The 27,521-nt window shown below is 41.6% G+C and overlaps 1 protein-coding gene across 1 annotated transcript in view; it reads right to left on the reverse strand.

Moving 5' to 3' along the window:
* Window positions 1-27,521, reverse strand: part of XYLT1 (xylosyltransferase 1) — a 204,471-nt gene that overhangs the window by 13,295 nt on the left and 163,655 nt on the right. Inside the window, exons 6-10 of the mRNA XM_074885941.1 lie at window positions 16,745-16,961; window positions 13,867-14,043; window positions 11,617-11,879; window positions 7,955-8,150; window positions 1,648-1,981 (exon numbers count right to left, since the gene is read on the reverse strand). Of these exons, the coding sequence (XP_074742042.1) occupies window positions 1,648-1,981; window positions 7,955-8,150; window positions 11,617-11,879; window positions 13,867-14,043; window positions 16,745-16,961 (1,187 nt within the window). The remainder of the gene's footprint in view (window positions 1-1,647; window positions 1,982-7,954; window positions 8,151-11,616; window positions 11,880-13,866; window positions 14,044-16,744; window positions 16,962-27,521) is intronic.

Below are 27,521 nucleotides of genomic sequence, written 5' to 3' on the forward strand. Positions count from 1 at the left end.
ATAGTAGATTCTAGTTACCATATGAATGAACAGGGCTTTTTAACACAAAATAGGAGCCAGATCTTCTCCCAGTGTATCAATGGGCAATATGGAGCAACTCCATAATTTCAGTGCAATTATTCCAGATTCAGAGTTTGGACCAAAGGGAGTTTTTGCCTTTATACCATAAAGTGTGGGCTCATGGCTGAAGTCTGAGACATGCTTAACTGTCCACAGGGCTCTCATGTTATATGAAAAAGTAGCAAGGTTGCTGGCTACATGCCACATTTTCTACCCAATTTATGCCTTAACTGTTAAATTAGCAGAGAACATAGAATTCATTAATTTCCAGGAGATGAGTCAGTAACAGCTGCATTTAGAAGTAGGTTGCCTCAAACTTTAAAAATGTATTCCTTCTATACGTGATGTTTCTTTTCAATTTATCACTGCCTATTAGCTAATAGCAGCAGCAGGTTGTTGGTGGTTTAGTTTCTGCTTAAGAAATGATGCCACCAAATGTTAGAAGAAGAAATCAGTAAGTTAGCTCTTCTGCTGAAAAATGTGTAGAATCAAGCTCCTGTTGAGCAAGGTAAGGGCTGCATTAGCTCTCAGCAGTTGTCTGGTGGTGTTTGCATTACAGAAGCAGCACGTTATGCTGGAAGGTAAATGCCTGACTCAGTTTATCTGCTGTCTTGTCAGGAAGAACTCCTGAAAACTTAATAGGATCATTCATGTATCTAGCAAATTTAAGATGTCTAAAGTTATGAATATTAATACTGGGCAGATGGAAGCACTTGAGCACACGTTAAGAAGAATGGTAAAGATATTCATAGCAACAGACTTGTTTTGATCTTACTGAATAAGAAAACAGGTGCGGCTACAAAACGTTCTCTCTTCTCCCAGCCCAGTGTCCTTGGCACTGGCTGAAGACCCGAGCACTTGAACAGTGCCTGTGCCAGTGCAAACTGCTGCTGGGCGCCTGTAGACACCGGCGGCCCAAGAGCAACCTCTGCTTGAATGGCTCAGGGCTGCTGCGGCAGGGAAGAAAATGGTTTTTCTAAAAAATGTCAGCATGGGTCTGATAGCGTACTTACCAGGATCACTGTATCCATAGATACTTCTGTAAAACAACTGCTTGGCCTGTACTGAGCAGGTTTTGGCAGGTATCAGGCAAGAGCAAATGCCTGGACCTGGTAATATGTCACATGAGCTCTGGCCTAGCGTAATTTTGTCTGTCTAATTCAGCATTTTGTGTATTAATGCTTTTATCATTAAACACACAGACTTTGTCAAGATAACAGTTTAAACATCTGTAACTCTTTATGAGCAAATGTGAATTCAAAGCAGCAGAGAAAGGTCCACTTTGTATTTCTAAATGATGGCTTTTACGATAGCTGTTAGATTATTGAGAGTCTGAAGTTCTCTGGATTCTGAACTGTGCATATTTAAAAGATATAAATAGCCTTTGTTCAAAGTGGCTGTGTTTTACAGACTGGATACAGACAATTCCGCTTGTCTTAGTGCAACAATTTCTTCTGATTTAGTACCTATAAAATTCCTTTCTTTTCTCCTTTTCCAATACAGCGTTACTTCATTTTTAACAGCAGCATTTACAGTGAATACAGACACACTAACTGTATTATTTCTGTACCAAATAATAAAACTTACCTTGTTTGATAGGCTGCCGATTAGAGAAGGTGAGAGGAGTAACAAGGAATTTGGTTTCAGCTACCTGTACCCAGTGGTGCAGAATTTTTATCGTCCAGACACCAGGTCGCAGGGGCAAATTCAAAGGTGGTTTGTAGTGAGTAAATTCGGCACTGGATTCAATAAGAATATCATATGTTGCTGCAATTACATTAACCGGATCCACCCAAATGACAGTAACGGTGACGTTGGGGCCTTTTCCCCATTTCTGCATGCCAACTGGCTCATCTGTTGGCCCAAGGAGTCCTCCAAAATTCCGGAAGAGCCTTTCCTTGGCATCCCATTCAGTGCCAATCTGAAATCGAAGAACAGATTGCTGCTAACATCATCTCCGTAAGCATGTAAGACCCTTACATCAAATAAGGGCTCTCAAGACACACAAATCATATTTCTCTAATGACATAAATTATGCATATATATAAAGGCTGATGGCAACACAACCTAAGATCATAACGTGTACACAAATTGTGAAACAACCTTGAATGCAAGGCTTGGTTTTTTGGTCCAGTTGTCCACTTTTGATTGACATAAGGGTTTTCTTTATCTTAAGAGTGACATAACAGGCTATAGCAGCTCTTCTTTTCCTCCACGTGGAAACACTCAATAAAGGACTAAGCCTAGTGACTGAACACAGGCTATGCAGAGAAAAATGTATGACCCATCATCTCCTGGGTCATGAAAATGTTTTATACATTTATGAGATGAACTCTACAGTAGAGACCTACCCAGTTACTCCTAAGACCAAGGAAGAGGCTTTTGCTGACTTTAGGACAAGTCACATCAGGTCTTTTACTACAATCTATCCATGAGATATTGTCTCCTTGCACTCCCTTCCTGCCTGATGTGGGAAGTTATTTTTGGTAAACTCTTTTCTTACTGTCGTAACAGCGACATTGTTTTTTATTTATTCACTAACTAACAGTAAAGCAGCTGATTCATAATCTAGTGGAAATATTTAATGGACCCTTCTTTTTCTTAGCAGCTGTTATATTTCAATGCTCTTTATATGAATTTTAACCCACAGGATGATACAAACTTACAAGCTGTTGCCATTAACACTTGTACACTATTGAAAATAAGCATCTCCAAACAGATAGCATGAAATGTAGTAACTGGCCTTCTTAGGCCAACTGAAAGTCTTTTTACTATCCCAGCACTAAAACTAGCAAGTGTGTATGAGGCTGACCGTTAACGAACCACTTCCATCAATTCTCAAGAAGGCAGCCTGGTGGACCACAGTATTGAAGGCTGTATATTTGATTTTGGAGGAAGTGCCCACCTTGCTTGTCCCATGAGGTCCTGTTCCCATAATCTCAAATCAAGTGATTTGATACGAACATAAAAAGATTTGAGGGACCCTATCTGAAGTGAAGAACAGAAGAAACTGTTGGCTCCTTTTGGCAAGCAGATATCTGATGTCATTCCTTGGAGATACAGATGTTTTGGCCAGCCTGGTACTGAAACCCCTCATAGTCCTTCAGGTCTTCTTTGGCCTTAATCTCCAAACAAACAGCATAGATGACCTAAGAGTTGATTTGTGCCCTCTACAGAAACCATGGGATTCTCTCAAGCGGTCTCCAGAGGCCCGTGCACACACAGACAGGATCCCCTCTTTCAGCATATGAGGATATTGAAGATTTCCCCGACACAGAGGTGTCCTTGTCCCTAATCCTCACCTCACACGGGCATGGTCAGAACCTGCTTTCCTGAAAGCATAGCAAATAATTGTAGCTCATTTTCTTCAGAGATTTTTTTTTTCCTAGATTTCATCTTATTTCATGAGAATAAGTGGTTCCAATATAATGCCAAAATCCCCCCAAATCCATAAAACATAACAATTACCTGATGCCTGCTACCACTGATACCTGTGCTGGCAACTGTCTAGTCCCCAATCCCTTCTAAATAAATCACTGTGGTTGGCATACAAATTACAGGAGGACTGCAAGCGCAAAACTACAAGGCCAGTAGAATAAAAACCTACCATCCTAAATCCATCATCATATGAATTCCTCCTACCGGACTATGACACTGCAGAATATGAGACAAAATGAGCCTTCCACTACTCTGCAATCAACACAGCAGAATCGCTGGTATTTGAGAGGTGTTTCACCTAGCACACCAGCTAATCAAACCAGACAGCGTAGTCCAGATATCAGACCCAAGCATCGACTGCCTCGAGGAGCTGTCAGTGCATACTCTCCTGACAAGACCAACTGAATATGTATGGAAATAAGCTGAGAAAGAAAATTTCCTAACCAGATCTTATAATCTACTCTGCCATCCTTCACTGAGTGCGGCCCTGTCACACCTACCGGAGCTCAAGGGACCTGGAAATAATAAAGCCACAACATGTGAAACAAATCTATACCCTCCCGGGCAGAGAAAAGCCTGTAAGGAAGCTCTTCCCACCACATTTGATATATCTGAGAACTCCTTGAAGAAAGCTAACTTCATCCTCAAAAATTAAACATTCATCCCTGACATTCAACTATTTTCCTCTCTTTAGTCTCTCATCCCTTGGAAAAGAAATCGGTTACAATCCCCATGCTCTGACCTCCAGGTGATACTGCTCAACACCAGGTTGCACAAAAAACGTCGAGACGTGTTCACATGTGCAAAGGTTTCTTAGAGTGGTCTGTAGAAGAGCAAAGGTTGCTTTTGTGGAAAAATTGTAACAAAACTGTTGGTTGGTTGTTAAGCTTTGTACAGGCATGTTATTGGGTTCCCTAATGTAAACCGAAAGTTACAGCCAAAGGGCAGGAGAAGAGTGGGAGGAAGGGACAATTCTCATGCTGGTGGCAATGGCTTCCCATGAGAGCCTGTCACAACACCACTGTCAGGGTGTGCAGGTCCATGAAGACAACATCACAAAACCAACAAGAAAACACTGCTACAGAGCAGGGCCTCGGCAACACAAAGGCAAGGCACCTGGGCACCCTGCAAGACCCTGCATGCCCCAGAGCCAGGGCTGAGACCAAGACAAGGTGCTGACAGTGCTTGGGGCTGTGCACCACAGGCACCTTAGGGAAGGGAAGGGCAGGGAGCTGCACACACCTCTTTACAGGATCTGCCCTTTATGTCCAGTTTCCAGCTGGGGGACGTACTTTTCCATGCTGCACAGCTTACAGTACAAGCTGATTTTAGAAGAACAGTATTTTAAAAGGAATTTTACTTAAAGCACTAGTTAGAGGTTTATATGTCTTCCCTTGAACTCTACACAGCTGAGTTCCCAGTTACTGAGATGTCTGATTTTACAGGCCAAGAGATACTACAGTCCTATAATATTTTTCATAGCCCCTTAAAACATTGTAAGTAGGCTTTCACTTTCAAATGGAATACACAAAGTATGGGATGGAATCAAGCAATAATGAATACCTGATAAATTATAAAGGGATGTAGCACAGAAACTGACATTTTCCACGTCATTATTTTAATCACCATGATTTTGGGCTTCAAGAGCAGGCACTGTGCACAGGATATGTTTGGAAAGCTGGAACTCTCTCATTGGCTTAAACTCCTGTTTCTATCTCTGTTCAGTCCCAAGATAAAATTTTCCCAAGATAAATTATGCCTTGATTATGGGTTTGTGTCTCATTGCTCACCACAAACAGGACCATTAGGTTCACACAATGCACACTAATTGCCTGCCACCTAGTTTATTTTATTCTCTGTGATGAATCACAAGTCTTAACAAGACCAGAAATGAACTTAGTGTTCAACTGATATATGGTGAGCTGAGACTTTTAGTACTATACAAATCAGTCTTCTGCCCTCCATGTAAAAGTTGTCATGAACCCAGGCTGGTAGGATGCATACTGTGTGCATTATGCACAAGTCAATTTTAGGAGGTGTGGCCGTTTCAATGCTTGGAAATCGTGTCTCTTGGATTTCCTGTAAGTTTATTTTATTTTACTCAGCCCAAGACTGAGTGCAGGAGCAGTGTGCTATTGAAATGCTATCATTAACCCCACTGGCCCTTAGGCAGTCCTGCTGGCTGATTTTTTATCATTTGTCTTTACATGGAGTATGGTGAAATCTGCTACTCAGGAAGCAAAGTCTGTGAAGCAAAGGAGCAGAGGGCAGGAAGGGCTGAGTGGAGAGATCCTATCATCTCCGCTGCAATTTCAGTTGTGCATCAGGGTCACAAATACACCGGAGCACATTCAATGAAGCATATTCGTGCTCTTCCTGCTGGCCCCATTGGTGTGAGCTGGGAGAGGGAAGAAAGTTCCCAGCTAAAAAGGTCCCATGCAGTTTTAAATTTCTGCCAGATCATGGGGTGAAAGTCACTGAAGAACCAGCAGTTGTATGTCCCAATAAGCACAAATCTTAAATTTCTTTTTTGGTGCTTAACCTGTAAACATTGATGCCCTCATCTTAACTGAACTGCTAAGTTTGTTTTACACTAGCTGGACTTTGACAAAGAAGTGGCATTTTAATAAGCAGTAGCAGATCAGAGGCTTTCCAGCCACACTGAAGCTGAAGAGGTTAATGCTGGATTTATGTCAGGGTAACTGAGAGAATAATTTGGCTCAGGCAGAGATGCCTGCAGGCCAAAGGAAGACAGAAAGGAAAATAAACAATTAAGAAATTATTAAATGATTTATTTTGTATCTCCTGGTCTTTTGAAATATGAATCGTCTATGAAAAGAGAGGACAATTAAAGAGTTTATGCAAGAAGAAATAGTGAAAACAAGTAAGCTGCCACCAAAACTCTTTCTGTGCATTTCAGGTAGAAGAAATGTTTCCTTAGCCTGAAAAAAAGCTCACCAGTGATTAAATCCTTGCCATGCTTTGCACTCACACGACTTCACTGCAGCAGCAGTTCCTACAGGACTGCTTACAGACCAGCTGTGGTCTATGAGGCTGTGAAGAGCAGCTCATTAGTCCCGTGGGATCCGGGGATCCTCCCTGCAGGGCGACACACTCCACAGAGCTGTGGGCACAGTGCAGTGAAGAGGCCAGCAACATGCCACCACTTTCCCCAACAGGGGAGGCTGACGCAGCACTGCTGCTGCAGGACATCGCTGCAGGGTTGGTTTTGGGGAAAAAAAAAGTACACTGGGACCAGGGGGGACCTGGCAAGTGGCCAGCAAGTAAATTCTGGTTCCAGGTTTGTTCCCTCCCTACAGCTGCGATGAAATCAGATGTATTTCTGAATATTTTTGTCTGAGTTCTAGAATACTGAGATCAATATATTTCTTTTCCTCATGCAATTAGAAAGAACTCTTCCTGCTGCCAGCCCAGTTGTTTTCAAAAGAAGGACCCAGAGCAGGCATCAGGATGAAAGTGAGATTAAAAGTACCAAATAAACAGCAGAAATACTCCTACAAATCACAAGAATTAGAGCTTGTATGACCATTTATCACTGCATGAAATGGCAAGCCTACCATCAGACACAGTGATAAATGAAACACACTTTCCATCCATCTCTTTAATGGCACATTAGTGTCATAGATTTGCCATGCACACCAAAACACTGAATCCTACCTAGGCATTTCTTAATTGCCCAAGAAGATGGTAATTTATGGACTTAGCCATAATGACTGGAACACATTTGTTCAATCAATTTTATACCTTAATTGAAATTTGTGGCTTAACAAGAAAAATCATGAAATTAACTGCTCAGACAGTTATATCTTTAAAACAGAACACAGTTGTCGGGTTCTATTAGTGGTCAACTTTCCTGATATATTTTAGGGTACATTTTTTACACTCTTATGTCAGATTCTGAGACAAATTCCTAGAAGAAGCAACAGGATTTGTGGGAAAACTCAGCCACTGCTGTGATAATTTTCTTTCATGTTACAACATCAATATTCTGCTCACATGTGGTATCAGTGCCTGACTGTCACTAATTTTATGAGGTTTTTTTCATCATACTCTTGGGAGGAACACTTACCACATCCCCATTCGCATCTGGAGCTACAGAAACATGGCTTTTTTCCCAGGTATCTCTCTCAGCACTCACAACAATCACAGTCACAGAACTTTTAAATTACTGAGCCCCTTTTACAACAGCAGATGCCTTCAGTTTGTTCTTAAAACAAGAGGGAGTGAGGACACTAAGAGTAACATAAGAAGTGAGGGTTGACCACAGACTGGAACTGACAACAGTATCTCCTTCAATGAAGAGGATGTGCATTACACTAGAGAGCCACTCTCACCTAAAAATTACATGGAAAAACAGTTTCCAAAGGCTGCTGAATTAGTATACAATCTCTTCAGAGGCTCATGACATTGTGCATGGGTGGCTATGAACACTTACCTCTGAGAACTGCAACCTTCCAAAATCACTTGGTGGACTTGCAATCTTAAAGACTTTCTTGGGCATCACCCATGTTTCCAAAGTTTCTAGTTTACTGACAGCCAGATTGGTTGCATGGTGTCTGATTAGGAAGCCTTGGAAACGGTCAGCAAGGAAGTAAAGGTGGACGGAAACTGGATGGCCCATGGGGTAGTATCTGTAAAACAGCACACGCGGACGCTCATCAGTTACACAAGAGACATGAAATCTCCATTTACTTGGAGCTTAAGAAGCATTCATTTCAACTAGAAAATTCACCACTGTACATTAAGAGATTTCAAATGTGTTCATGACTCATTATCAAATATTCTTAGGCTGTTCCAATTACCCTGAAACATAAAAAAATGTTACTAAGAATATATGCTCATTTAGAACATATTCACAGCACTAAGCTCTTCAGGTGATACCTCTGAGTGTGAGAAAACTTCCCTCCCTTCCTACCTGTTCTGGGTAAAAAGTGTCACTCAGAGATATACATTGTTAGGCTGCAGCACTGTTTGACAGGATAAGCGATGTTCAAGAAATGTGCCTATTGCTCCAAATCAGGTGGTCTGCTTTTTTTTCCCTTCAGCAGGGCCAGTCCCTACGGATGCCAGGCAATGGCAGGGCCTCCCTCGCTTGCTGTGGGACAGCAGCAGGCTGGGGACAGCAGAGGGTGCTGCAAGGCTGGGCACGGGCGAGATGATGCCCCTCTCCATTCCCCGCATATAAATCTGATCCCCAACCAATGCTCCAGGGGCAGTGTAGGGTGGCACTGCAGCGAAGAACACCAGGATCTGGTCCCCATTTTAGGTCTCCTTTATTCTAGGAAATAAACTTTACATTCCTTAAAGACTTGAGGTTGCTTCTGACGTGGATTTTTTACTCATAATTAAAAATAAACTGAAAAAAGGTCAAAAAACAGGAAAAACCTCTCGTTGGGAGATTTGGAAGCCTTCAGTTACAGTTTGGATTTAAAGACATTGTAGTCATGGTTTCAAATAATTGGCATTTATGGTCAATTGTCTGCTATAGTCTCAGAAACATCTGTAATGATGTTTGTGTACATATGGATGCATAAATAATTTAAAACATGTTATTCATAGCTCTGAAATCAAGTATTTTGCTACTTTACAGCACTGACATTAACTGTGAAAGAAGTGTGTTTGCAACACATTTAAAACGAACCAGTATAACACCTTCCCAGCTAAGTCAGCTAAGTCCGACTTCTCATGCTAGTTATTACATCTCAAGACATAAGCACCAAGAGGAGTCAAGCAAGAGGGACCTTCCGTTACATGAAACCAGCAGCACCCAGAAGGAAGTCTCTAGAGCTTGAGAAATAAACATAACAAGGCGGGGTACAACAGGGCCAGCACTGATGGACTGAGAAAAAACACAGCAAAGCTACACAGCCAATACCAGCAACAATCTGACTTCTGTTCCGAATACTAAGGCCTCCTGTTTTATATGTGTGCAGCAGCAAATATTTACAATATCCTTGAAATAGTCTGAGTAAATTGTCTCTTGGCAGCAGTGAGTAAAAATGCCTAGAGATGGAGAGAAATAAACTAAATCTCAATCGCACGTTGATGTTGCTTCCACTGAAGATGCTGATATGCAATCTAATTTGGTACCAGAGCAGTCTGCAGGGGGCACGGCTTTCTGAGGCTGTGAGCTAGCCCTTGTTAGAAAAGCGTGCAAGGCAGCTTCTCTTATAAAAGTCTCCTGGGCCGCTGCGGGTGGCAGCATGGGATTGACTCCAAATGTGATCCAAAGCGGTAGAGGCTTTTCTTGCAGTGCCTGCAGCAGTGTGAAATGAGCTGGGGTGGCGACTGCAATATCAGCTAACTGTTAGCCCTAACAGCAAAGGGAATACTGTCAAGGTGCTCTGCCCAAATATATCCCTACCATTACCACATTAGAGACATGCAAAATCATGAGAGGGAAAGAGGAAATATATATATGCCTATACCTAGAAAGAGAACACAGTATCAAGAGAGAAGAGATGTGAGTCATAAACCTGAGGATTATCCACCTTTCTGTGATATAAATTGGACGTTGACTCACAGTGTTTTGAGGGGGCTCAGGTAGGTATGAAAATGAAGCCTCCACTCCGTATCACTGTTTGCAATTCCGCCCTGCGCTGTTTCATGAGGCTCCAGCCTACTGTAAAGGAGCCATGTTTTATCCTGGCGACAGCTGCAATCAGTGGTGGATGACATGGCTTCCCTATCTATAATCTGAGCAAGCTTGAAAAGCACCTTGAGTTCCTGGGCAATGAAAAGCTCCTCAGAAATGAAACTGATTATTGATATAAATCATCATCAGAACACTGGCAAAAAGAATAAGCACAAAAGTAATTGTCAAATTATTTCAGTGCTGGTTATACATAGCTCCTGTCCTCTCTGCTGGCTTCACTCTGCAGGACAAATGACCTAGGACTTCTCTAGGTCTGCCTTTATTTCATATAAGGAAGGCATGCTACTAGTGATTATTTCTATCTAATTGTTATTGATCTTTTATCGCTTTGCACCGGTAACCTTTACTGGCAAAGCTGTAATAGGAATCTGGATCACTTACGGCCACATCTTTCTAAATGGGACATTGCTCAGCACTTCCATGACTAAGTAGGAAGGTCAAGGTGCATTCGGTTCCCTCTCGAGAACACAAGAGGGGCAAACTCCATCCATCAAAGCACAAGGAGTGTCTTCAGTATTTGCTGACTTAGGCTGTATGTGTTTTCTATTAGGATAAAAAAAGGCAGAGTCCAAAAAATACATTCTGAAGAAGGAATTAAGAGACTGTAAAGTAAGGCTGTAAAGGATGAACCCTCTCTGCTTTGAATGTAAACAGTTTCAGATGTGTTTGCAGGCAGCAAACGTTTACCATGAAGAGAGCCTTTTCTGTGAAAGTCTAACTCCAGGAATTCTTCCTTCAAATCCCTTTTAGACTGAATTCTTCTCTGCTAGACTTATAGGTGAAAAAGGAATCTAGAATATAAGGTGGGGTTTCCCTTTAAACAATAAGGACCTTTACTTGAGAGAGAGAGATATCTTTATACATACATACATTTTATTTATTTGATACTAATGGATCCTACCAGTTGCAAAACTTTTGGCACAGACTGCTGTACCAAGCAGGCAAACCGAGCATGAGCAAGTAGTTCTCTGTACTGCATATATGCACCCAGGGGAACAAACAAGGTCGGACCATTAACCTGCCTGTGTTCAGATTAATTCTGAAATCCTGTCCTCTGTTTTTGTTAAGCATAATAGAAGGGAACATGACTTCTGCTGCAGTCACATGCAGGGTTTAGGAGCTGCAGGTATATTAATCAAGAAAACGTAGCAGTGGGGGGTAAGTGCTGCCCAACTGGATCCTGTCAGTCTTCATCAGGCTGGAGAGGAGCTCCTTAAAAGTACAGCAAACAGGTCACATAATGTCAACCCTGAAAAACCAATGCTTTATTATGGGCATAAATACTCCTGGAAATAAGCGCTGTACACTTGCAGCTGCCTGGCCCTGTTTGTGATGGTATGCTCCAGCCAGCACAGCTGGCTAGATGAACCTCCGCCGGCGCTCGGCAGTCCAGTCTGTGTCTCCTGAAACTCCCAGAAAAAGAAAGACAGAGTCAGACTAACCGGCAGCTGTTGTCTCCAGCAGCATGGAACGATGTCTCGGCTCTCCGCAGGCCCAAGCGGGAAAACGCATGGTACATGGTGAGGGCGACATCGCTGAGGGTGTGCACTCCGTCAGGCTCATCGTACACGTTCTCCCAGTATGACCGGAGGCCGGGTGTGCCAGACGGGTAGTTGCCGTACAAGTAGTAGTCCAACTGGCCAATTATCTCTTGATTCACTACAGCTTCAAATTTGCGGGCAAAGAAAGTTGGCCTGGCAGTCTGCTGTGGTGATATGAAAGGAAAAGACACTGCAGTGAGTTCCCATTTTCAGCCACGACACTTTGTCCTAAGCAATGGGTTGGAGTTGAGGTCATGAACTGGTTCTCTCCATGGGCAAAGGCGACTTAAAAAGTCACCTTTGTGACCACTTGTCATAAAGAGTGTCATTAAGATTCAGATAAAAACTACATATTTACTCAACAAAAACGCAGGCGTGCCAATCCCTTCCTACGAACAGCGACCCCCTGCTGCCTTCCTGTGGAAAGCTCTCCAAGTGCTGGAGGGGTGGGGAACGCTCTCTAAACCACCGCATTAGCCTGGAGTCGGCACAGCACCGGCACATGTTATTAGTGGTCAGGCAGGGAGCAAAGCATCCTGTGGCATAGGGGCTCAGAAGATGCAGACCAGCATTCTGTGGCTATGGATTTGCTGCTACAAAGGTAGTAAGAGGACTCTGGGAGAGGCGCCATCTGTGGCAGAGGTTTCTCAGCTTCGGACTGGTCCCGTACAGATTTTTTCCTCTGCACTTGACGCAATCTTGGGTATATTACCAGTTTATAAGCTACTCAACTACCATTAGCTTTTAAAAAGCCTTTGTTTTGCCTTGCTCATATTTGAGCATGGGTTCTGAGGTGCTGAGGAGTTCAAAAGTGCCCCAGATGGTTGAAAAATTCTTTTGAGAATGTTCAGTTATACTCTGAGATGGCGCATGCTGTGGGCTCTCTGATCTCCTCCTCTGCAGCTTGCTTTGTGCCTCCGTGGGAACTGTGAGCAAGCCGGCTGGTGCCGTGTGTTCATCTGAGGGGCTCTCTCATCAGGCAAGTGTCAGAAGTTGCCTTTACATCTATTATAATTCCCCTGTAGCTTAGTTTACCTGATTGTTTTCTGAAATGTCGTTGTGGGTTGTTTTCCCAGTCTGGAGCAGGTCAGCCTCTGCAGACGGGCATATGTTTTTTAAAACTTATCATTTATTCTGTGCTGGAGACTTTCCTGGGATTGGTGTTTGGGGGAGCAAAGCCTCTCTTAGATAATGTCTCATTTGCTCTTTTTGTGAGTGCCTGTGTCACTGACTTCAACTGCGCCTGGTAGGCAGCACATCACAATAAAGAAAAGATCTCTGTTTCGAGCAGTCATCATTTTTGTGCTGTAGGGTAACACATTCCCCATCCCACACAAAGCCTGAACAAACATGCTTTATGCAGGGAACCCCGAGGAGCTGCAGGGATGGAATTGCAAATTTGGTGACCTTGAAACAAGCAGTTGTTCATTCCTAATAGAAGATACACAGGCTAGATACAGTCTTGAGACCGAGTGCACCCTTGAGCACAAGCATTTGCTCTCATGTCTGCTTTAAGGAAACTGTAACACAAAGGAGCCGATTAAACTTTTTAAGGCACTCCTGCCAAGCCTGGATGATTGAAATCTCATGATTCTGACCCCAAAACCATGAGATAAATATAACCATGCTGATGAATATAATCACAAAAACTGATTTGCCTTGTGCTATGTAAGCCTCTAGCAGGCACTCTAGTCAACTTCTAAGCTTTTTTCAAAGATGAAAAACATTGCTTAACAATGAAAACCTGGAGCTTCATGAAATCATGAAAACACCTGAGCTGGAACTTTGGAAAAAACCCTTTGCAATTAATTCGCAAGAGTTACCAAGTAATATTGGTACAGTGAGAGATGTGTCAAGCTTCCTTCCTTTCTAGTACAGCAGATCCACCAATGCCAAGTGGTCCAAAGAGCTGCTTTGTGACCTTACCACGCAGCAGTAAGTCTCAAGAGCCAAAACACAGGAGAACCAATCTTTTATTCTCCTGAAATTAAGAGCAGAGCTTCCTCACACCTCTTTCTCCACCTGGCTTGATGGGATAAAAGCTTCCCTTCCCACTCCCTGCTGCAGCCATGCAGCCAGCTGGCTCTCCACACCCCAGCAGAGGAAGGCGAGCTTCTTTGCGGGTATCAGAGAAGAGACTGCTTCAGTTACCTGGAATCGGTGGAAGTCTGCTGGCTTGAAGTCATTAGGTGAACAGCCACACCAGTCAACAATGTGCTTGTACTGACACTTGCAACCAAGTTTACGGTTCCAGTTCGTGATGCGCAAGTTGTTGTCCACCATGGAGTCACAGTACGGGCTATTTTCCAGCACAGTGTGAAAAAAGGACTGCAAGAAAGACAGAACAGATCAGTGCATTCAGCTCCTCAGACCTCCATTTTCTCCTTCACTTCAGCCCATGGGCCTGACCCTAACGCAGGTGACTTCTTTTGAAATGACAGAATTAACAAGCTCTATCGTTCTGCCATATATGGAAAGCACTTTACATGTATGCATTCCACAGAGCATAAAAAAAATCACAACGTGCTATAGGCCCAGCCAAACTGTAGTAACATACAGTTGAGGCCTTGCTACAATAATCTGGTGCAGAATAACTGCACTTCTGCAATGACCAGCTGTCATGGTTTAACCCCAGGCCGCCACCAAGCACCACGCAGCTGCTCGCTCACTTCTCCCTGCTCCCAGGGGGACAGGGAGGAGAGTCAAAAAAAAAAAAAAAAAAAGTAAAACTTATGGGTGGAGATAAGAACGGTTAATGACTAAGATAAAATATAACAACAATAATAAAATCTAATAATAGTAATGAAAAGGAATACAATAAAAGAAAGAGAGAAATAAAGCCCAAGAAAGACAAGCAATGCACGATGCAATTGCTGACCGCCCACTGACCGATGCCCCAGCAGCGATCCGCCCCCCAGCCAACTCCCCCAGTTTCTGTACTGAGCACGATGCCCTATGGTATGGAATAGCCCTTTGGCTAGTTCGGGTCAGCTCTCCTGGCCATGCTCCCTCCCAGCTCCTGGTGCACCCCCAGCCTCCCCACTAGTAGGGTGGTGAGAGAAGCAGAAAAGTCCTTGACTCTGTGTAAGCGCTGTTCAGCAGTCATGAAAACATCCCTGTATTATCAACACTGTTCTCACACTAAATCCAAAACACAGCACTAGGAAGAAAATTAACTCTATCCCAGCTGAAACCAGGACGCCAGCTTTGGGCACTGGGAATCCAAAGGACACCAGGAAAGCCACCAGTGACAGCAATTATTTTATTTTTATTTCATCTGTATGAGCAATTCTAAGAAATTCCCATTATTTCTCTTCTGTAAGTTACCCTCTGGTCTAACAGATTTAGGGCTATTTTCCTGAGCAATATGTTAATCATATACCTCAAGTTGTTTCCTAAGACAATTCTCAAACCTTCACCATCACCTCAGTTACTATGAAAAAAATAGTCTCAGACAGCTCTTCTGTAGGTGTCTCTATCTCCGGCACTCCAAAATGCATTGCTAGTTGAATGGCCTTGTTCTGAAATACACAGTTCACCCCAGGCACCAGAAGGGCATTCTGCCTCCTTCAATTATGTCTGAAATCGTAAGTCTTTATTTGCTGACTCAAGGCAGCAAGGAATTCCTATTGGGCTATCCTAATTATATCATCATAATATCAGCTATTACATAAATCGTGTGTAATGGGGACTGATATAGCAGGTTAACAGGTCAGCGAAGGCAGGGTGATTTTAAGAAACCAGCTACATATCTTGCAAGGAAAACCTTGTAGAAAGAAGCTATGGAATATGATCAAATTTAGCCCTGTAAGAGATGATTTTTGGAGCAGTGACTTGTCTTTAAAATCAGCTATAGTAAGACCTATAAATAACCAGCATAACATTAGCATGGCTGGCCCCCAAATAATCCCCATACCCTTTTTAATGTTAAATGACAGCCCAGTGAATATGGATTTTATGCTTGAACTGTTTGGTTAAACCCATAAAGGCATCCATTCTCATTCAAGCGAGATGAAAAAAAAAAAAACCCCTACCCAATTACCCATTGCCCTGTGTCCTTTTATAATGATACAGAAATTTCTCCTAGATAATGGATGAAAGGGTTATCAGAGTTGAGAGAAGAGGTGATTTTTAACAGAAATGGGATTAAAGCAAGATTATTCAACATGTGTGTGGAATAATAAACCCCTATCAAAAGATGACAGTCACTGGGCTCCACCACAAGCTAATAGACCCAGATTTGCAAGATAGGTCTCATCAATCCCTCAAAATGTTCAGGAGCCACTAGCGAGGAAGGACATTATTGTTTTAAAGACAGTCATCAGGTCTTCCCTTGGAATGGCTGCATGCTACATACCCTGGGAGCGGAGCCTGACAAGCCAGGGGAGCAATGTACCTGCTGAGGCAGGTGTAGCACAGCCTGCCAACCCGCCAGGCTCTGTGCTCTGTTTGTAGGTAACGCACGTCTCCTGACACCGCCGCATGCTAGATGAAAACTTGTCCTGGTGTGCACTCCCCTTCTGCATCACTTGTAGCCAGAGCGATTCCTGAGTGATCTAAATGATTTGTGACTATGCCTTCTAGCTGAGTTTTGAATGGAACAATAAACCTTTGTTTGTAGGGGTTTTATTTTTAAAGAAAAGGGCTGGATAATAGTGAGGAAAGCTACTTATGAAGACAATACGCCATCTCTAATAGCCTTCAAAGGCTTTGTGGAGGGACAATTTGCAAGCAAAGGGCAGCTGGATTATTGGTTGTTCAGTAATAGATTAATAGGCTTAAAAGTATAAAACAAAGCCACTCCTTGAAAAAAAGTCCCACAAACAAACAAAGCAACTAAACAACAGCAAAGGTTGTTCTAACACTAAAGGACTTACTCACCATGGGAGTAAAATTCTCATTACCCACTGTGGGATGATCCAAAACCCACCGAAATCAGGCGAAAGCCCCTCTGACTTCAGTGATCTTTGGGACAAGCACAAACATTGCAGTTTTGAACACAGAGAGGGATTGCTTTGAATTCACATACCTCAGCAGGAAGCAACGTGTAAGAGTAAAACCTCTTCATCTTTGTTACCAGATCATCAGTAGAAAAAGTGACATACTCCACAAACTTCCTGTTCAGGAGAAACCAGTCCGACCCTCCATCAACTGCGATTCCTTCTGGGATCCTCCGGTCCCCCAGGCGCCACATGTGGGTATCGCATTCCAGGAAAAGCCGATCCAGTCCTTGTTTTCTGATAAATCTGAGGGAATAGAAAAGCAGTTGTTAAAAGTTAATTTGTATTTTGTTATCATCACTAGCTCTATAAATAAAGAAGCTACTTTCTCAAACAAAAAAGGATAAAAAGGTCACTTGTTTATATTTCTGTTCTACTCATAAGTAGAAAGGTTTAATAAATGGTTAATCAGTTATACATTCAGTTATAGAGGCAAAGATCAACAGATTGCTTTTAAACATCATTTACACCTTCTGCTGTTGTAAGACAGAACTGTGCAAGTTACAGAGCTGTATGGCATGAAAAACTGTAATGTTCATTAACTCTTCACAAACCACTGCAGAAGAACCATAACACGAACAGGAACTAAACACAATCTGTGTGATAGGCTTCTATCTAAATAAATGCACAGTTTCTGAAAAACAGTGAACCGTATACAAAGGTAAAATGACCAATTTTCTCCTACATTATTATTCCACGAATTTTTCTACTGGGGTATAGTTAATTAGGAAGAAATACAATTGCATTGCTCTTTGCTGTAGAATGAGTATGCTTGCTCCATTTTCAAGGCTATGGGGAACAATGTTTTGTTACTGCTGAACCATAAGAGAAGCAACTGCAGAACTGTAAAGTTATGGAAATGAATTGAGGCATATATAAGGAGAAAAAAAGAGTTGGAAAATCAATATATGTTTGAAAACACTTTGGACTGGATGCCTACACATGTTTTGAGACTGTCTTGATCCAGGTTTCTATTTGTCATTCCATTTTCAGAATTATTTCCCAGAAAGGGAAGCAGGGCAGCCATGAATTAGCACACGCCTTCGCAAGGGGGGCTGAGCGCTGTTAATAACAGTGAGTTGCCGTGTTGAATACATCCCACATGTCCTAAGCAATAACAAATGCTAGCTAACCAGACTGTTACAGTAACTAACATCCACAAGACCACAGATCTCACTGGATGCAAGAACTGCAGCACCTGCAGTGAGGAGGGCACTGTAAGACCTGTGTTTCCTTCCTGAACAACACAGAGCTACACCAGGGTTCTTAGAAATGTTTTAGGATTAGGAAGTCAAGAAGACATTTCAGTGGTCTTCAAACACATGCAACCAAAGGAAGGGGAAAAGAAGTAAAAGAGAAGGAACAACACCAAAGCTTTCTCTGCATCTGGAAATGTGAGTGTGAACCCCGTAAGCTAACTCCCTGGTTAAAGTTTTGTTCTATACCAACCAAAGAACTGAGATGCAATTACGAAATGGTGCATATTAATTTTCAAAAGGACCATAAATTACTTCAGGGTCTATGTCCTACTGATAGCTATGTCTCTTCTCACAGTACGAGAAGAAGAGCTCCTCTGTTAACACAACAGTGCAGAAAATGTGTAGATGAGAGTGGAGAAATTTTTATTTCCATGAACAAGTTTCTAATTTCATGTTCCATTATGAAGGATAATAGAAAAGTCTTGCAATTTTAATGCAGTGCTCTGGAATGTAATCTTCAAATTCAATATTTATGCAGTTATCTCCAAATCAAATATTAATGTGCCTGAAAGTTTGGTCATTTATTTATTTCCCTCTAAATGCTCATTTGAGTTAATTATTTTAAGAAAATAATAGAATTTTATCAACCATATTTAAATAGGAATGTGAAGTTTTTTTCCATTAAATCATTTCTTTCAACTGCTATCTCTACCAATTTACCACCCTTTATTCTCATTTTCAAATAGAAGTTTCTTTGACTGCAACAGAAACCCTCAAACCAATAAAACCACCTGACCATTTCAAAAACCCCTCTACATACAAACTCCCTCAGCCTGTGTTACATGATAGGACTTACAGTTAACTAATACCAGAAAGCTCAGTTATACAATTTCAGCCTTATTTGTCTGAAATTGTCCACAGAAGAGTATGGCCACACTCAAGATGAGAAGGTCCCAGCAAATCTAGTCTCACAGCTTTACGTTTTCCAGAACAGTTGTCAGGCTCCTTTTTTGTGTATGTATACAGTTCTAAGGCTTTTTTGAGCTAATGGCTTGGACAAGAAAATCTCGGCATATGGTGTGAAACAAGACAATTCTTGGGAGCACGAGTATTTTCACAACAAATGTCAGTCCTAAAATGCTATACAACAAGGTTATTAGAAGAAAACAAAATGTACTTTCCAAGCATTCATCCTCTAGCAAGGCAGTGTAGCCCAACTGAAGAGAAGCAATGCCTTTGGAGACTACCAACAGATGACTCTTTTGCTAATGCTTCTTGCAACCTTCCTAGAAACACCATACCAGGTTTTAAATACAGTAACAACCAAATAGGAAGAAGGCATTTCTCAGAAGGCTCACACTTACTGGGCCTGCTTCACACACAGTCATTACACTTAAACAGAGTAACGCATTAGCATAGCAAATAATTTCCTTTTATCTATGAAGCAATAAATTATACAAGGGATTTTGAAGACACAGCTCTCCATTGGGCAACTGCTTGCTCTCCGTTTATGTTCCATGGGAGCCAAGGGGACCAAGTATATTTTAGATCTTCTAGAAGCTAAATGATCCTGCCTGAGGAGGCAGTGGGTTGCCCTAGCAAGCCTAGGCTGTACTGCTGACACACAGAGAGCTGAACTGCAACCAAGTGGAAAAGGTGGATGAGGCTTTTTTTTCCCCTCCAGACTTCTAGGATGACTGATGCTCCTAGCTACTCCAGCAATAGTGATTTTGGCACTCAGGGAGGCAAGAACTTACTTTAAGCATATTGGATATTGCCTGAGGGAAAGGGAAAGGTGCTATTTGTATGCCAGGTAGGCCTTTTCAAGAAAGCAAAAACCCTCAAACACTACAAACAGTTCATGACGATTCTTGACTAGCCATTCAACAATGCTTGCAGCAGCCACCCCTGAAAAGAAAGGTAAGATGATGGAGGATGAAAGCATGACCCTGCTGATTTGTTTCTAGTCTAATGTTGTATTTCATTAGTTTCTGGTTATGCTCAATGTAATACCAAAACAGTACATTATATGAAGGCATGCCAAGCTTCAGAGAGAGCAATGAAATGCAAAAAATGATGGTTTTTTCCTTAAGTCTTTGTCTCTTGGGTTTTACAGACACCTAGCAGATAACTCCCAAATTAAAGTAGAAAAAAATGGATTAGTAATAGCATTTCATTAATCTTAGTCAATGTGGAAAATTCAGGTGCTTCCTGGCACCCTGAACTTCAGGTAAGACCGGCACACCTCTGACAACTGCAGAGGTACTTGCCAGGACAATGACATACAATTGCACCAAGGTATGGTTAGCCAAACACAACGGAGGTTGCCATCAGATGAAGACACTTGACCTTTCTCTTGATCTAAGACAAACAACAGGAGGAAAATAGCGATGATAAGAAAAGAGAGTCAATGAGGAGAAAATAAAATTAAGACTAGCATTAAGAAAAAGCATACCATTTAACCTTATTTCATAGAAAACTCCCAAGACATTGTATGCTTACCCTTAATCAATTTTAACTCTTCCTAAAGAACCTCCAATTTTGAGAAGCCTGGATTATATTTGCAAGGAAGCAGCAAGCATAGCATAATATGAATGCATCTTGCCAGCTGAGCTCAGCAATCAGGCAACTACACACGTGAAAGGTGCCTTTGCGCCCTGATGATGCGTGGATGCAGCCTCGGGGTTTACATGGTTCTGAATGGTTATTTTTATACTTTGTTAAAAAAACCTACTGCCTGAAGCACATGGTCTGTCACACTGAGTATAGATAGTTAACTGTCCAGACAGATCATGATTGCAATCCAGCTTAGGGAACTCCTCTTACTTTGTAGTGTATTTAAATATTTATAAATGCATTTCAGATGAGACTCTAGGATTGTATAACACATAAAGCATTTGTAAGATGTTTAGCACACACTCCTACAACATGAATATAAACACATAGCTCAGCTCTTCTTATGATATGTTTTAACTACTAATAAATATTGTTGCACAGTCACTTAATATAAGCAAAAATATAACAAACCCCTGCTCCTGAATGCTCATGTGTATGCAGTATGTAAGACAGAGAATTCGCTGTTTTCCGAAGTCTATGAATGAATAAAACTTTCTTAAGCATCAGAGGCTATCAGATTGCTAAACGTTACTTAGTAACTTCGTCACTAAAAGGTTTTTGTCTGGAAATAACATATTTTTTAAGGTGAAAAGATTTCTTCCTAAATGTTTCCTGTTTCTGGCCTCTTGCCTAGAAAACCTCCTATCGACATTTCACTGTTAACCAGGACCTCATCACCATTACTCACTATTCAAGAACAAGAACTCTGAATGAAAGTTAACAATATATCAGCAAAACAATTCATCGCAAGTCGAAAGTCAATGTCAAAGCAAGGATCTGCAGAGCTTGGAGCTCCACTAGCACTATGTCCATGTTCTCCTTAACGTATGTGGACAAGCTCTGCACATTGCTTTGACTCTATCTGTACCTCTTAACTCTCTTTAGACAAAAATTTGAAGTAGTCAGCCAATTTTGGTGGGAAAAGCCAAGTAAATATTTTTACAGATGAGAAACATGAGAGGCTCTTGCCAGCAGTGTTTGTGCAGCCACCTTGGAAAGACTTACAAGAGTCAATCATTCAGGAAGCATAAAACAGTAACGTGCAGTTCAGGTGACAAAGTAGAAAGCACAGAACAGTAATTTGACAATCTTGAGTGTAACAGTTGCAACAAGTAATTTGTGAGCAATCTCTAGGCTCCAATATATCTCCATAAACCAGTCACTGAATAATTCTTTGTAATAAGCAAGTTCATAAAACCCAAACCTGCACAGAGCAGTTTCATTCCTTGCACACTGCAGGCCAGAAATCCTGGCCTCCACTGAGCATGCGATGAATTACCAGCTGATTGAAATACAACCCTGACTTCACCCCATTTCCATGAGTAACTCTATTCTATGAAGGGTTAGATAGTATTTTAAAAATCTGAAATAATTAACAATTGGCTATTTAAGCATAATGCCCATACTGTGCCAGATAAACATCTGTTTTTCTAAGATATGATCTTGTAGTATGTTTCCCAAGACCTCTTTTTGTCATGCCAAAAGCCTCCAGGGCTAACCCCCCACTCCCAAAATGGAGTTGAAGCTTGAAAAGGGGAACAATATCAAAAAGAAATAGCACCTACTTAGTCTGTCAAGATGAGGAAGATTTCCTTCTGGTATGACAGGCAGCATGCAGAAAGTGCAGAATGCACAATTCGTGCTGTTTCAAAAGGCTATGAAAAAACTCTCAGTGCAGATGAAAACGATGGAAGAAAAGAGAGGGTGAAGTAAAAATTGTAACCTGCTTTCCAATGTGTTTAAACTGCGGCATCCTGAATGCAAATGTTATGAGGTCAAAAGCAGAATTATTCTTATCTTTAATTCCCTTACTCTGAAGAGTAAGGGAATTATAAACACAATACTATCCTAACAATCCCCTATGCTTTAATGCCAGTGCACAATCATCAAGAATATCATAAAGAATTTCTCTCTTGACTGTATTTGCTATGCAAAAGCCAAACCCATAAATAAGCAAGCACAAATTGAAATGCGTTTAGTAGCTTTTCCCACTGTGCTAAATGCTCAGAAGTTAAGAAGGAACACAGGGAAATCTTACTTTTAAAATATGGTTAGTGTTTGTCATTCATATCTCTATATGCCCTACAACAGAGGAGAGCACCAGACCTCACGGAGCAGCAGAGTGTGGCGGGCGTGTGAACGGAGGGGTGGCCAACCCCGCACTGCGGGATCACCAGCTGCCCCTCGGCGAGGATAGCACGGGCCCCAACCGCCGGAGGACAGGGACTGAATGCAGAGCAGAAAACAGGTGACAGGGCCACAGAAAATAAGCCAGCACTAAGAGATGCAGTTAGTGACGTTTGTTCCCGTGATTTCTGTAGGTCTCTAGGAGCTGGGCTGCAAGTCATCATGAGACCAAGCAGCTCTACTGGAAGGATTTTCTGACAGTCCACATTACCACAGTTGTTTCAGTTATTTCCAATGCATGTTTAAACAGTTTTATGTTCAGTATGCAAGTAAATCTGGGGCAGACAACTGGTCTGCTGTCACAAATGTTGGACAATTTAAGGTTTAGATCATTTACAGTGTAGCAAAAACAGTACAGTATTTAGACTGGCTCTTTCAAGTTACAAGTCTACCTTAAAATATTATGTTAAATGTGGCCCTTCTCAATCAATGACATCTTTATGGAAACCAAACGTCCATGGCATTTAGAATATTCCACATGAGATGCTGTTGATAGCTGATGAATACACACATTTTATCCAGTCATTATTGCATCTCTATATGGACATAACTAGATTTTTCAAGCTTTACAATAGGTGCCTCATATGCTACATAATTTGTTTCTGCTCTTCTATGTGTAATTTTCTCAGTATATCCATTTAATGCTTTAGTCACATCACATCTTTGCATTATGTTTAGGAGAAATTCCTCATGATTCTTTCTTCTCATGCACCTTTTCCAAAGTGTTAACTTCCACTGGTTTAGAAAAATCTTACTTCCCATCTTCTGGAAATCTCTCTTTCAGAGGAAGTCTTAAAAAGCCTTAATGCTTCTCAGTATTTTAATGTTGCAAGTCAGGGAGGGGGGTGGGGGGTGTGTGGGGGGGGTGTGTGGGGGTGTGTGTGTGGGGGGTGTGTGTGTGTGTGTGTGTGTCCGTCCCAAAAAAAACCCCTCTGAAATTGTTTTTAATTGTGGGAAACTTGCAGAGTCTGTTTTTTGCAGTAATGACTCTACTAGGAATTGCCTTGTTTTGACAACAGCTCCATACTGTCCCTCGTGAGTACAAGGCTCAAGAGGCACTTTCAAAGACTTTCCTGTGGGTTTCTTTCCATCACTTTTCACTTGTGATATCTTTTAAGAAACACTGGAACAGCTTTGACAAGGACAAAAATGTAATAGCTTCCTCTCACAATCAGGGAGGCCACAACTCAAGTGATTTTGTTTCTTTTTATATAATTAAGAAAAACAGGGAGAAAACTGCAAATGATGGTGTGCAGAGATGTAGCATGAATTCACCACAGACAGACTCAATGGTATGCAATCTGACATTTTGCCATCTGTTTGTCTCCAGTAAATGTCTTCTCTAGAAGATTTCTTGTTCCCTCACCTTCTCTTCTTCCCAACATCCACACAACCAACTAGTCTCCAACCTGGGAACGCTGCTGGGCCCGAGTGGCTGAGCTTGAAGCCATTTCATCTACATGCTGCTGCTGCTGGGCCAGCTACAGCACACACTACAGCTTCGGCATGGCCAGCAGATCACAGCTGCTGCAGCACCCACAAGCAACGCAAAGGGACCTGCAGTGGAGAGGACACCGGGGTGCCCACCACCATAGCATCTCACTGGGTATTTCTACTGTGCTTAACATCTTGGGATTTGCATACTAGATTGAAGAAAGAAAAGGAAATGGGGATTCAAACTTTCCAAGTGATTGAGGGCAAGTGTGAGTCACTTCAGTACCAAAGCTACCAAATCAGGCTATTGACCTGTGGGTAAAACAGGGCCAATAATATCTGTCCAACTTAAAGGGATGTTCCCTGCCATAATTATTTTATAAAATGTCTCAGGACCTCAGATGAAAGGACACAAATATTACTATTTATACCACTGAAAATGAAGTGTGCAGCTCAATGTTCTTAGATAGCAGTAACATTTCTGATTACTTTACTGGTACCTCAATTCTCACCTCCTTCCTAATTCCCACCCTGTCCCATAAAATATGGCTACTTCAAACCTTCTCACTTACTGCACTTTCCTGATCTGGTGGATGATCTTACTTCTCTACTCTACCAAGACCAAAAAACATCCTGCTTTGTCCCATGTCAAGACAGATGCCTTTTTTTCCTGCATCTTCCTATCGTCTTCAACCTATTTTTGTTTTTCTTTGCACTGACAACTTAGCATTGTTTTCCAAAACCAAGCAGAAATAAAAGCCCTACAAGGAGGCACTGTCAAGCTAAAGCAGTAAGGGCTTTATGACTCCCCTGTTGCTTAGCATAAAGCAATAAGGAACATTTGAAAGTTAGCTGTAATGTCTAAAATTTTTAAGTGCAGTCTCTTTGCATAGAAGATGCACGTTGCTATTTCAATTGCTACAGTTCACATGCAACCGTTGGGCTGAACTACTTACAAGCAAAAAATATTATATTCTTAGTCTGTGTGCTTCAGAATACTGGTGTTCAAAAAAAAATTAACAAAAAAGGTATGGCTGAGGGAAATTTGAGCCAAATGAACCACTAAATATTTCACATGAGCAGCAAGGTAAGTGTAACTGGGAGCCATGTGGTTACTATTCCAACAGCAGGAATAATATATCAATTCTTTTTCCTAGTACTTGGGTACTTACTGGGCAATTCATCATGGCAATACATAATAGCATTTACTGTGAGATCCATTTTCTAACTGACCACCAAACCACCATCAACCCAGTGTACAGAACGCCAATGAACAGCATGTGCTACAGTGGAAAAAAGGCGTGTCTGAAAAGGTGATGAAATAGATACACATCAGCAGAACCGGGCTGAAAGAGGTGGAGATTTTGGGAACGTGTTTCAGCCCTTCAGGAGCTAAGGTCTGTCCAGCCTCGGAAAACTGGGATGGGCTTGTCATGCTCCTTACTAAAAGCAGTACAGTTCAGCAATACCTCTAAAAGTATCTGGAACCCAGGAGCCAGAAAGGGGGCAACACAACTGCAAAGAAGAGCATTAATGAGGAGGTAAAAACAGCACAAGACACATAACAGACTTTTAATGGCCTTTTCTTTAGCTGTTTGTATTCTGCCTATGAGCTCCAGATTCCTCTAAGATGTAACAGCATCCAGCCTTCACAGCATGTTTACACTGTTTCCCAAATGACTACTGTGGCAAAGTTTCTATAAAAAACCCCTTTTTTCCTGCCTGTCATTGAAGATGTCACATTTGACTGTCTTTATATTTTATAATACACCAGCCAGGTGCTGCTCCTGCCAAAAAAACAGATCTTCCGGGTGTTCCAAACTGTAATAGCTTATACAACTACTGGGTTATTCTTTTGCTTTTAATAGTCTAAGACACTGAAAAGAGGAGAAAATGTAAGTGTTGCCCACTAAGTACTATGTAATGACTCCAGCCACTGTATGCAATTTCATTTCATACATCCACCTCTCTAAGGAAATAATGCTTCTCCAGCTGAGTTAAGGAGCCATTTTCATGTCCATTCCCTTTTCTGAAGCCACTAAAGGAAAATCAGAGCGATGCACTTTTTAATGACTTTGGCATAACTAAAAGAAAACTTCACTCTATAAAAGGAAGCCTGGTTTCTCTCCTTATTTGGCAGTAAAACATGTACTGATTGTGAACATGGCTTGCATACAAAGCACATCATGATTGAGCTGTATAAGCATTTCAGTTTTAAGATGGCACTTCCAATCTTTCTCTCTCCATTGAATGATCCAAAGACTATGATGACTTAAAATTCAGTTTCCAGTTGTTTACAAAGCTAACTTAGATGAAAGCTTATTGTTCAGGAGCCATTATTCATCCACAAATTAAAATAAAAAGTAGCAGCAAGGGTTATACATTGCTTTCAGTGATATTTGAATGCTGAGCTCCTGTATTATTAGTGCACAGGTTTTAAGAAAAAACACCTTGGAACAGCAAAATTTTTATTGTAGATGGGGTGGCAGTCAGTCTAGTCCAGTGTCCTCTCCCTTATCATGGCTTCAATTAGCCTTTTTAAATAAAAAATCCTGTTCCAGTCTGTTTTGAGATAGGATGTCCCAAGGGAGTTTTCTCCTATTACCCAATAACTTGGAGACTGGCCTGTGTCCTAAATCCTTTCCAAAAGCTTTTTTTTTTTTTTTTAAATTTTTGTTGCCAAACCTCGAGGCTGTTACTTCTCTTCTAGACCTTACTAAGCTCTTGGCCATACCATTCCTCCCCACGGGATATTTCTTTTCCACAGGGCTGTGACAAGGCAAAGCAAACGGCAAAATTTAAAATGTAACTGGAAAAATTAATAGAAAAAAATAATCATCCCTTAAATGAGCAAGTCACCAAGTCTGGCTATGGAAATTCCCAAGCAAAGGTCATAAGAGGCTGGGAGAATACTGTAAGGAAGCACTACTACCCGCCTCTTCTGTTCCTCTGGGGACATGAGCTGTAGGCAGCAGGAGACAGGGTGACAGCCTAGATGGGCCTTCAGTCTCGTCTCACATTCCCGTGCTTATACAAGGTATTTCAGCCCAGAGGATTTCATCATTCTAACTGCAGGGGTAAACCTCACCGTCATGACCAGAGATTACACATCTTGGGCATAAAATGAAAGTCAGTTGGAAATTGTGTGTCAAATGGGCAGAGCAGACAGTACATTTACCGGTTTAGACAAGACTGAGTTACTGAAACACTAAAACTGAAAGATCAGGCTAGAGATCTTCACATTAGATACAATTTCTCTCTCAACAGGTAGATGCAGAGCTGGAAATTCACCCACAATACAAACAGAGGGCTAACTGCATTTTAATCAGCTTTTGACACCAATGGAATGAATTTTTACTGAACGCCAATA

The sequence above is a fragment of the Strix uralensis genome, chromosome 16 (assembly GCF_047716275.1).
Source record: "Strix uralensis isolate ZFMK-TIS-50842 chromosome 16, bStrUra1, whole genome shotgun sequence".
NCBI classification, from domain to species: Eukaryota; Metazoa; Chordata; class Aves; order Strigiformes; family Strigidae; genus Strix; species Strix uralensis.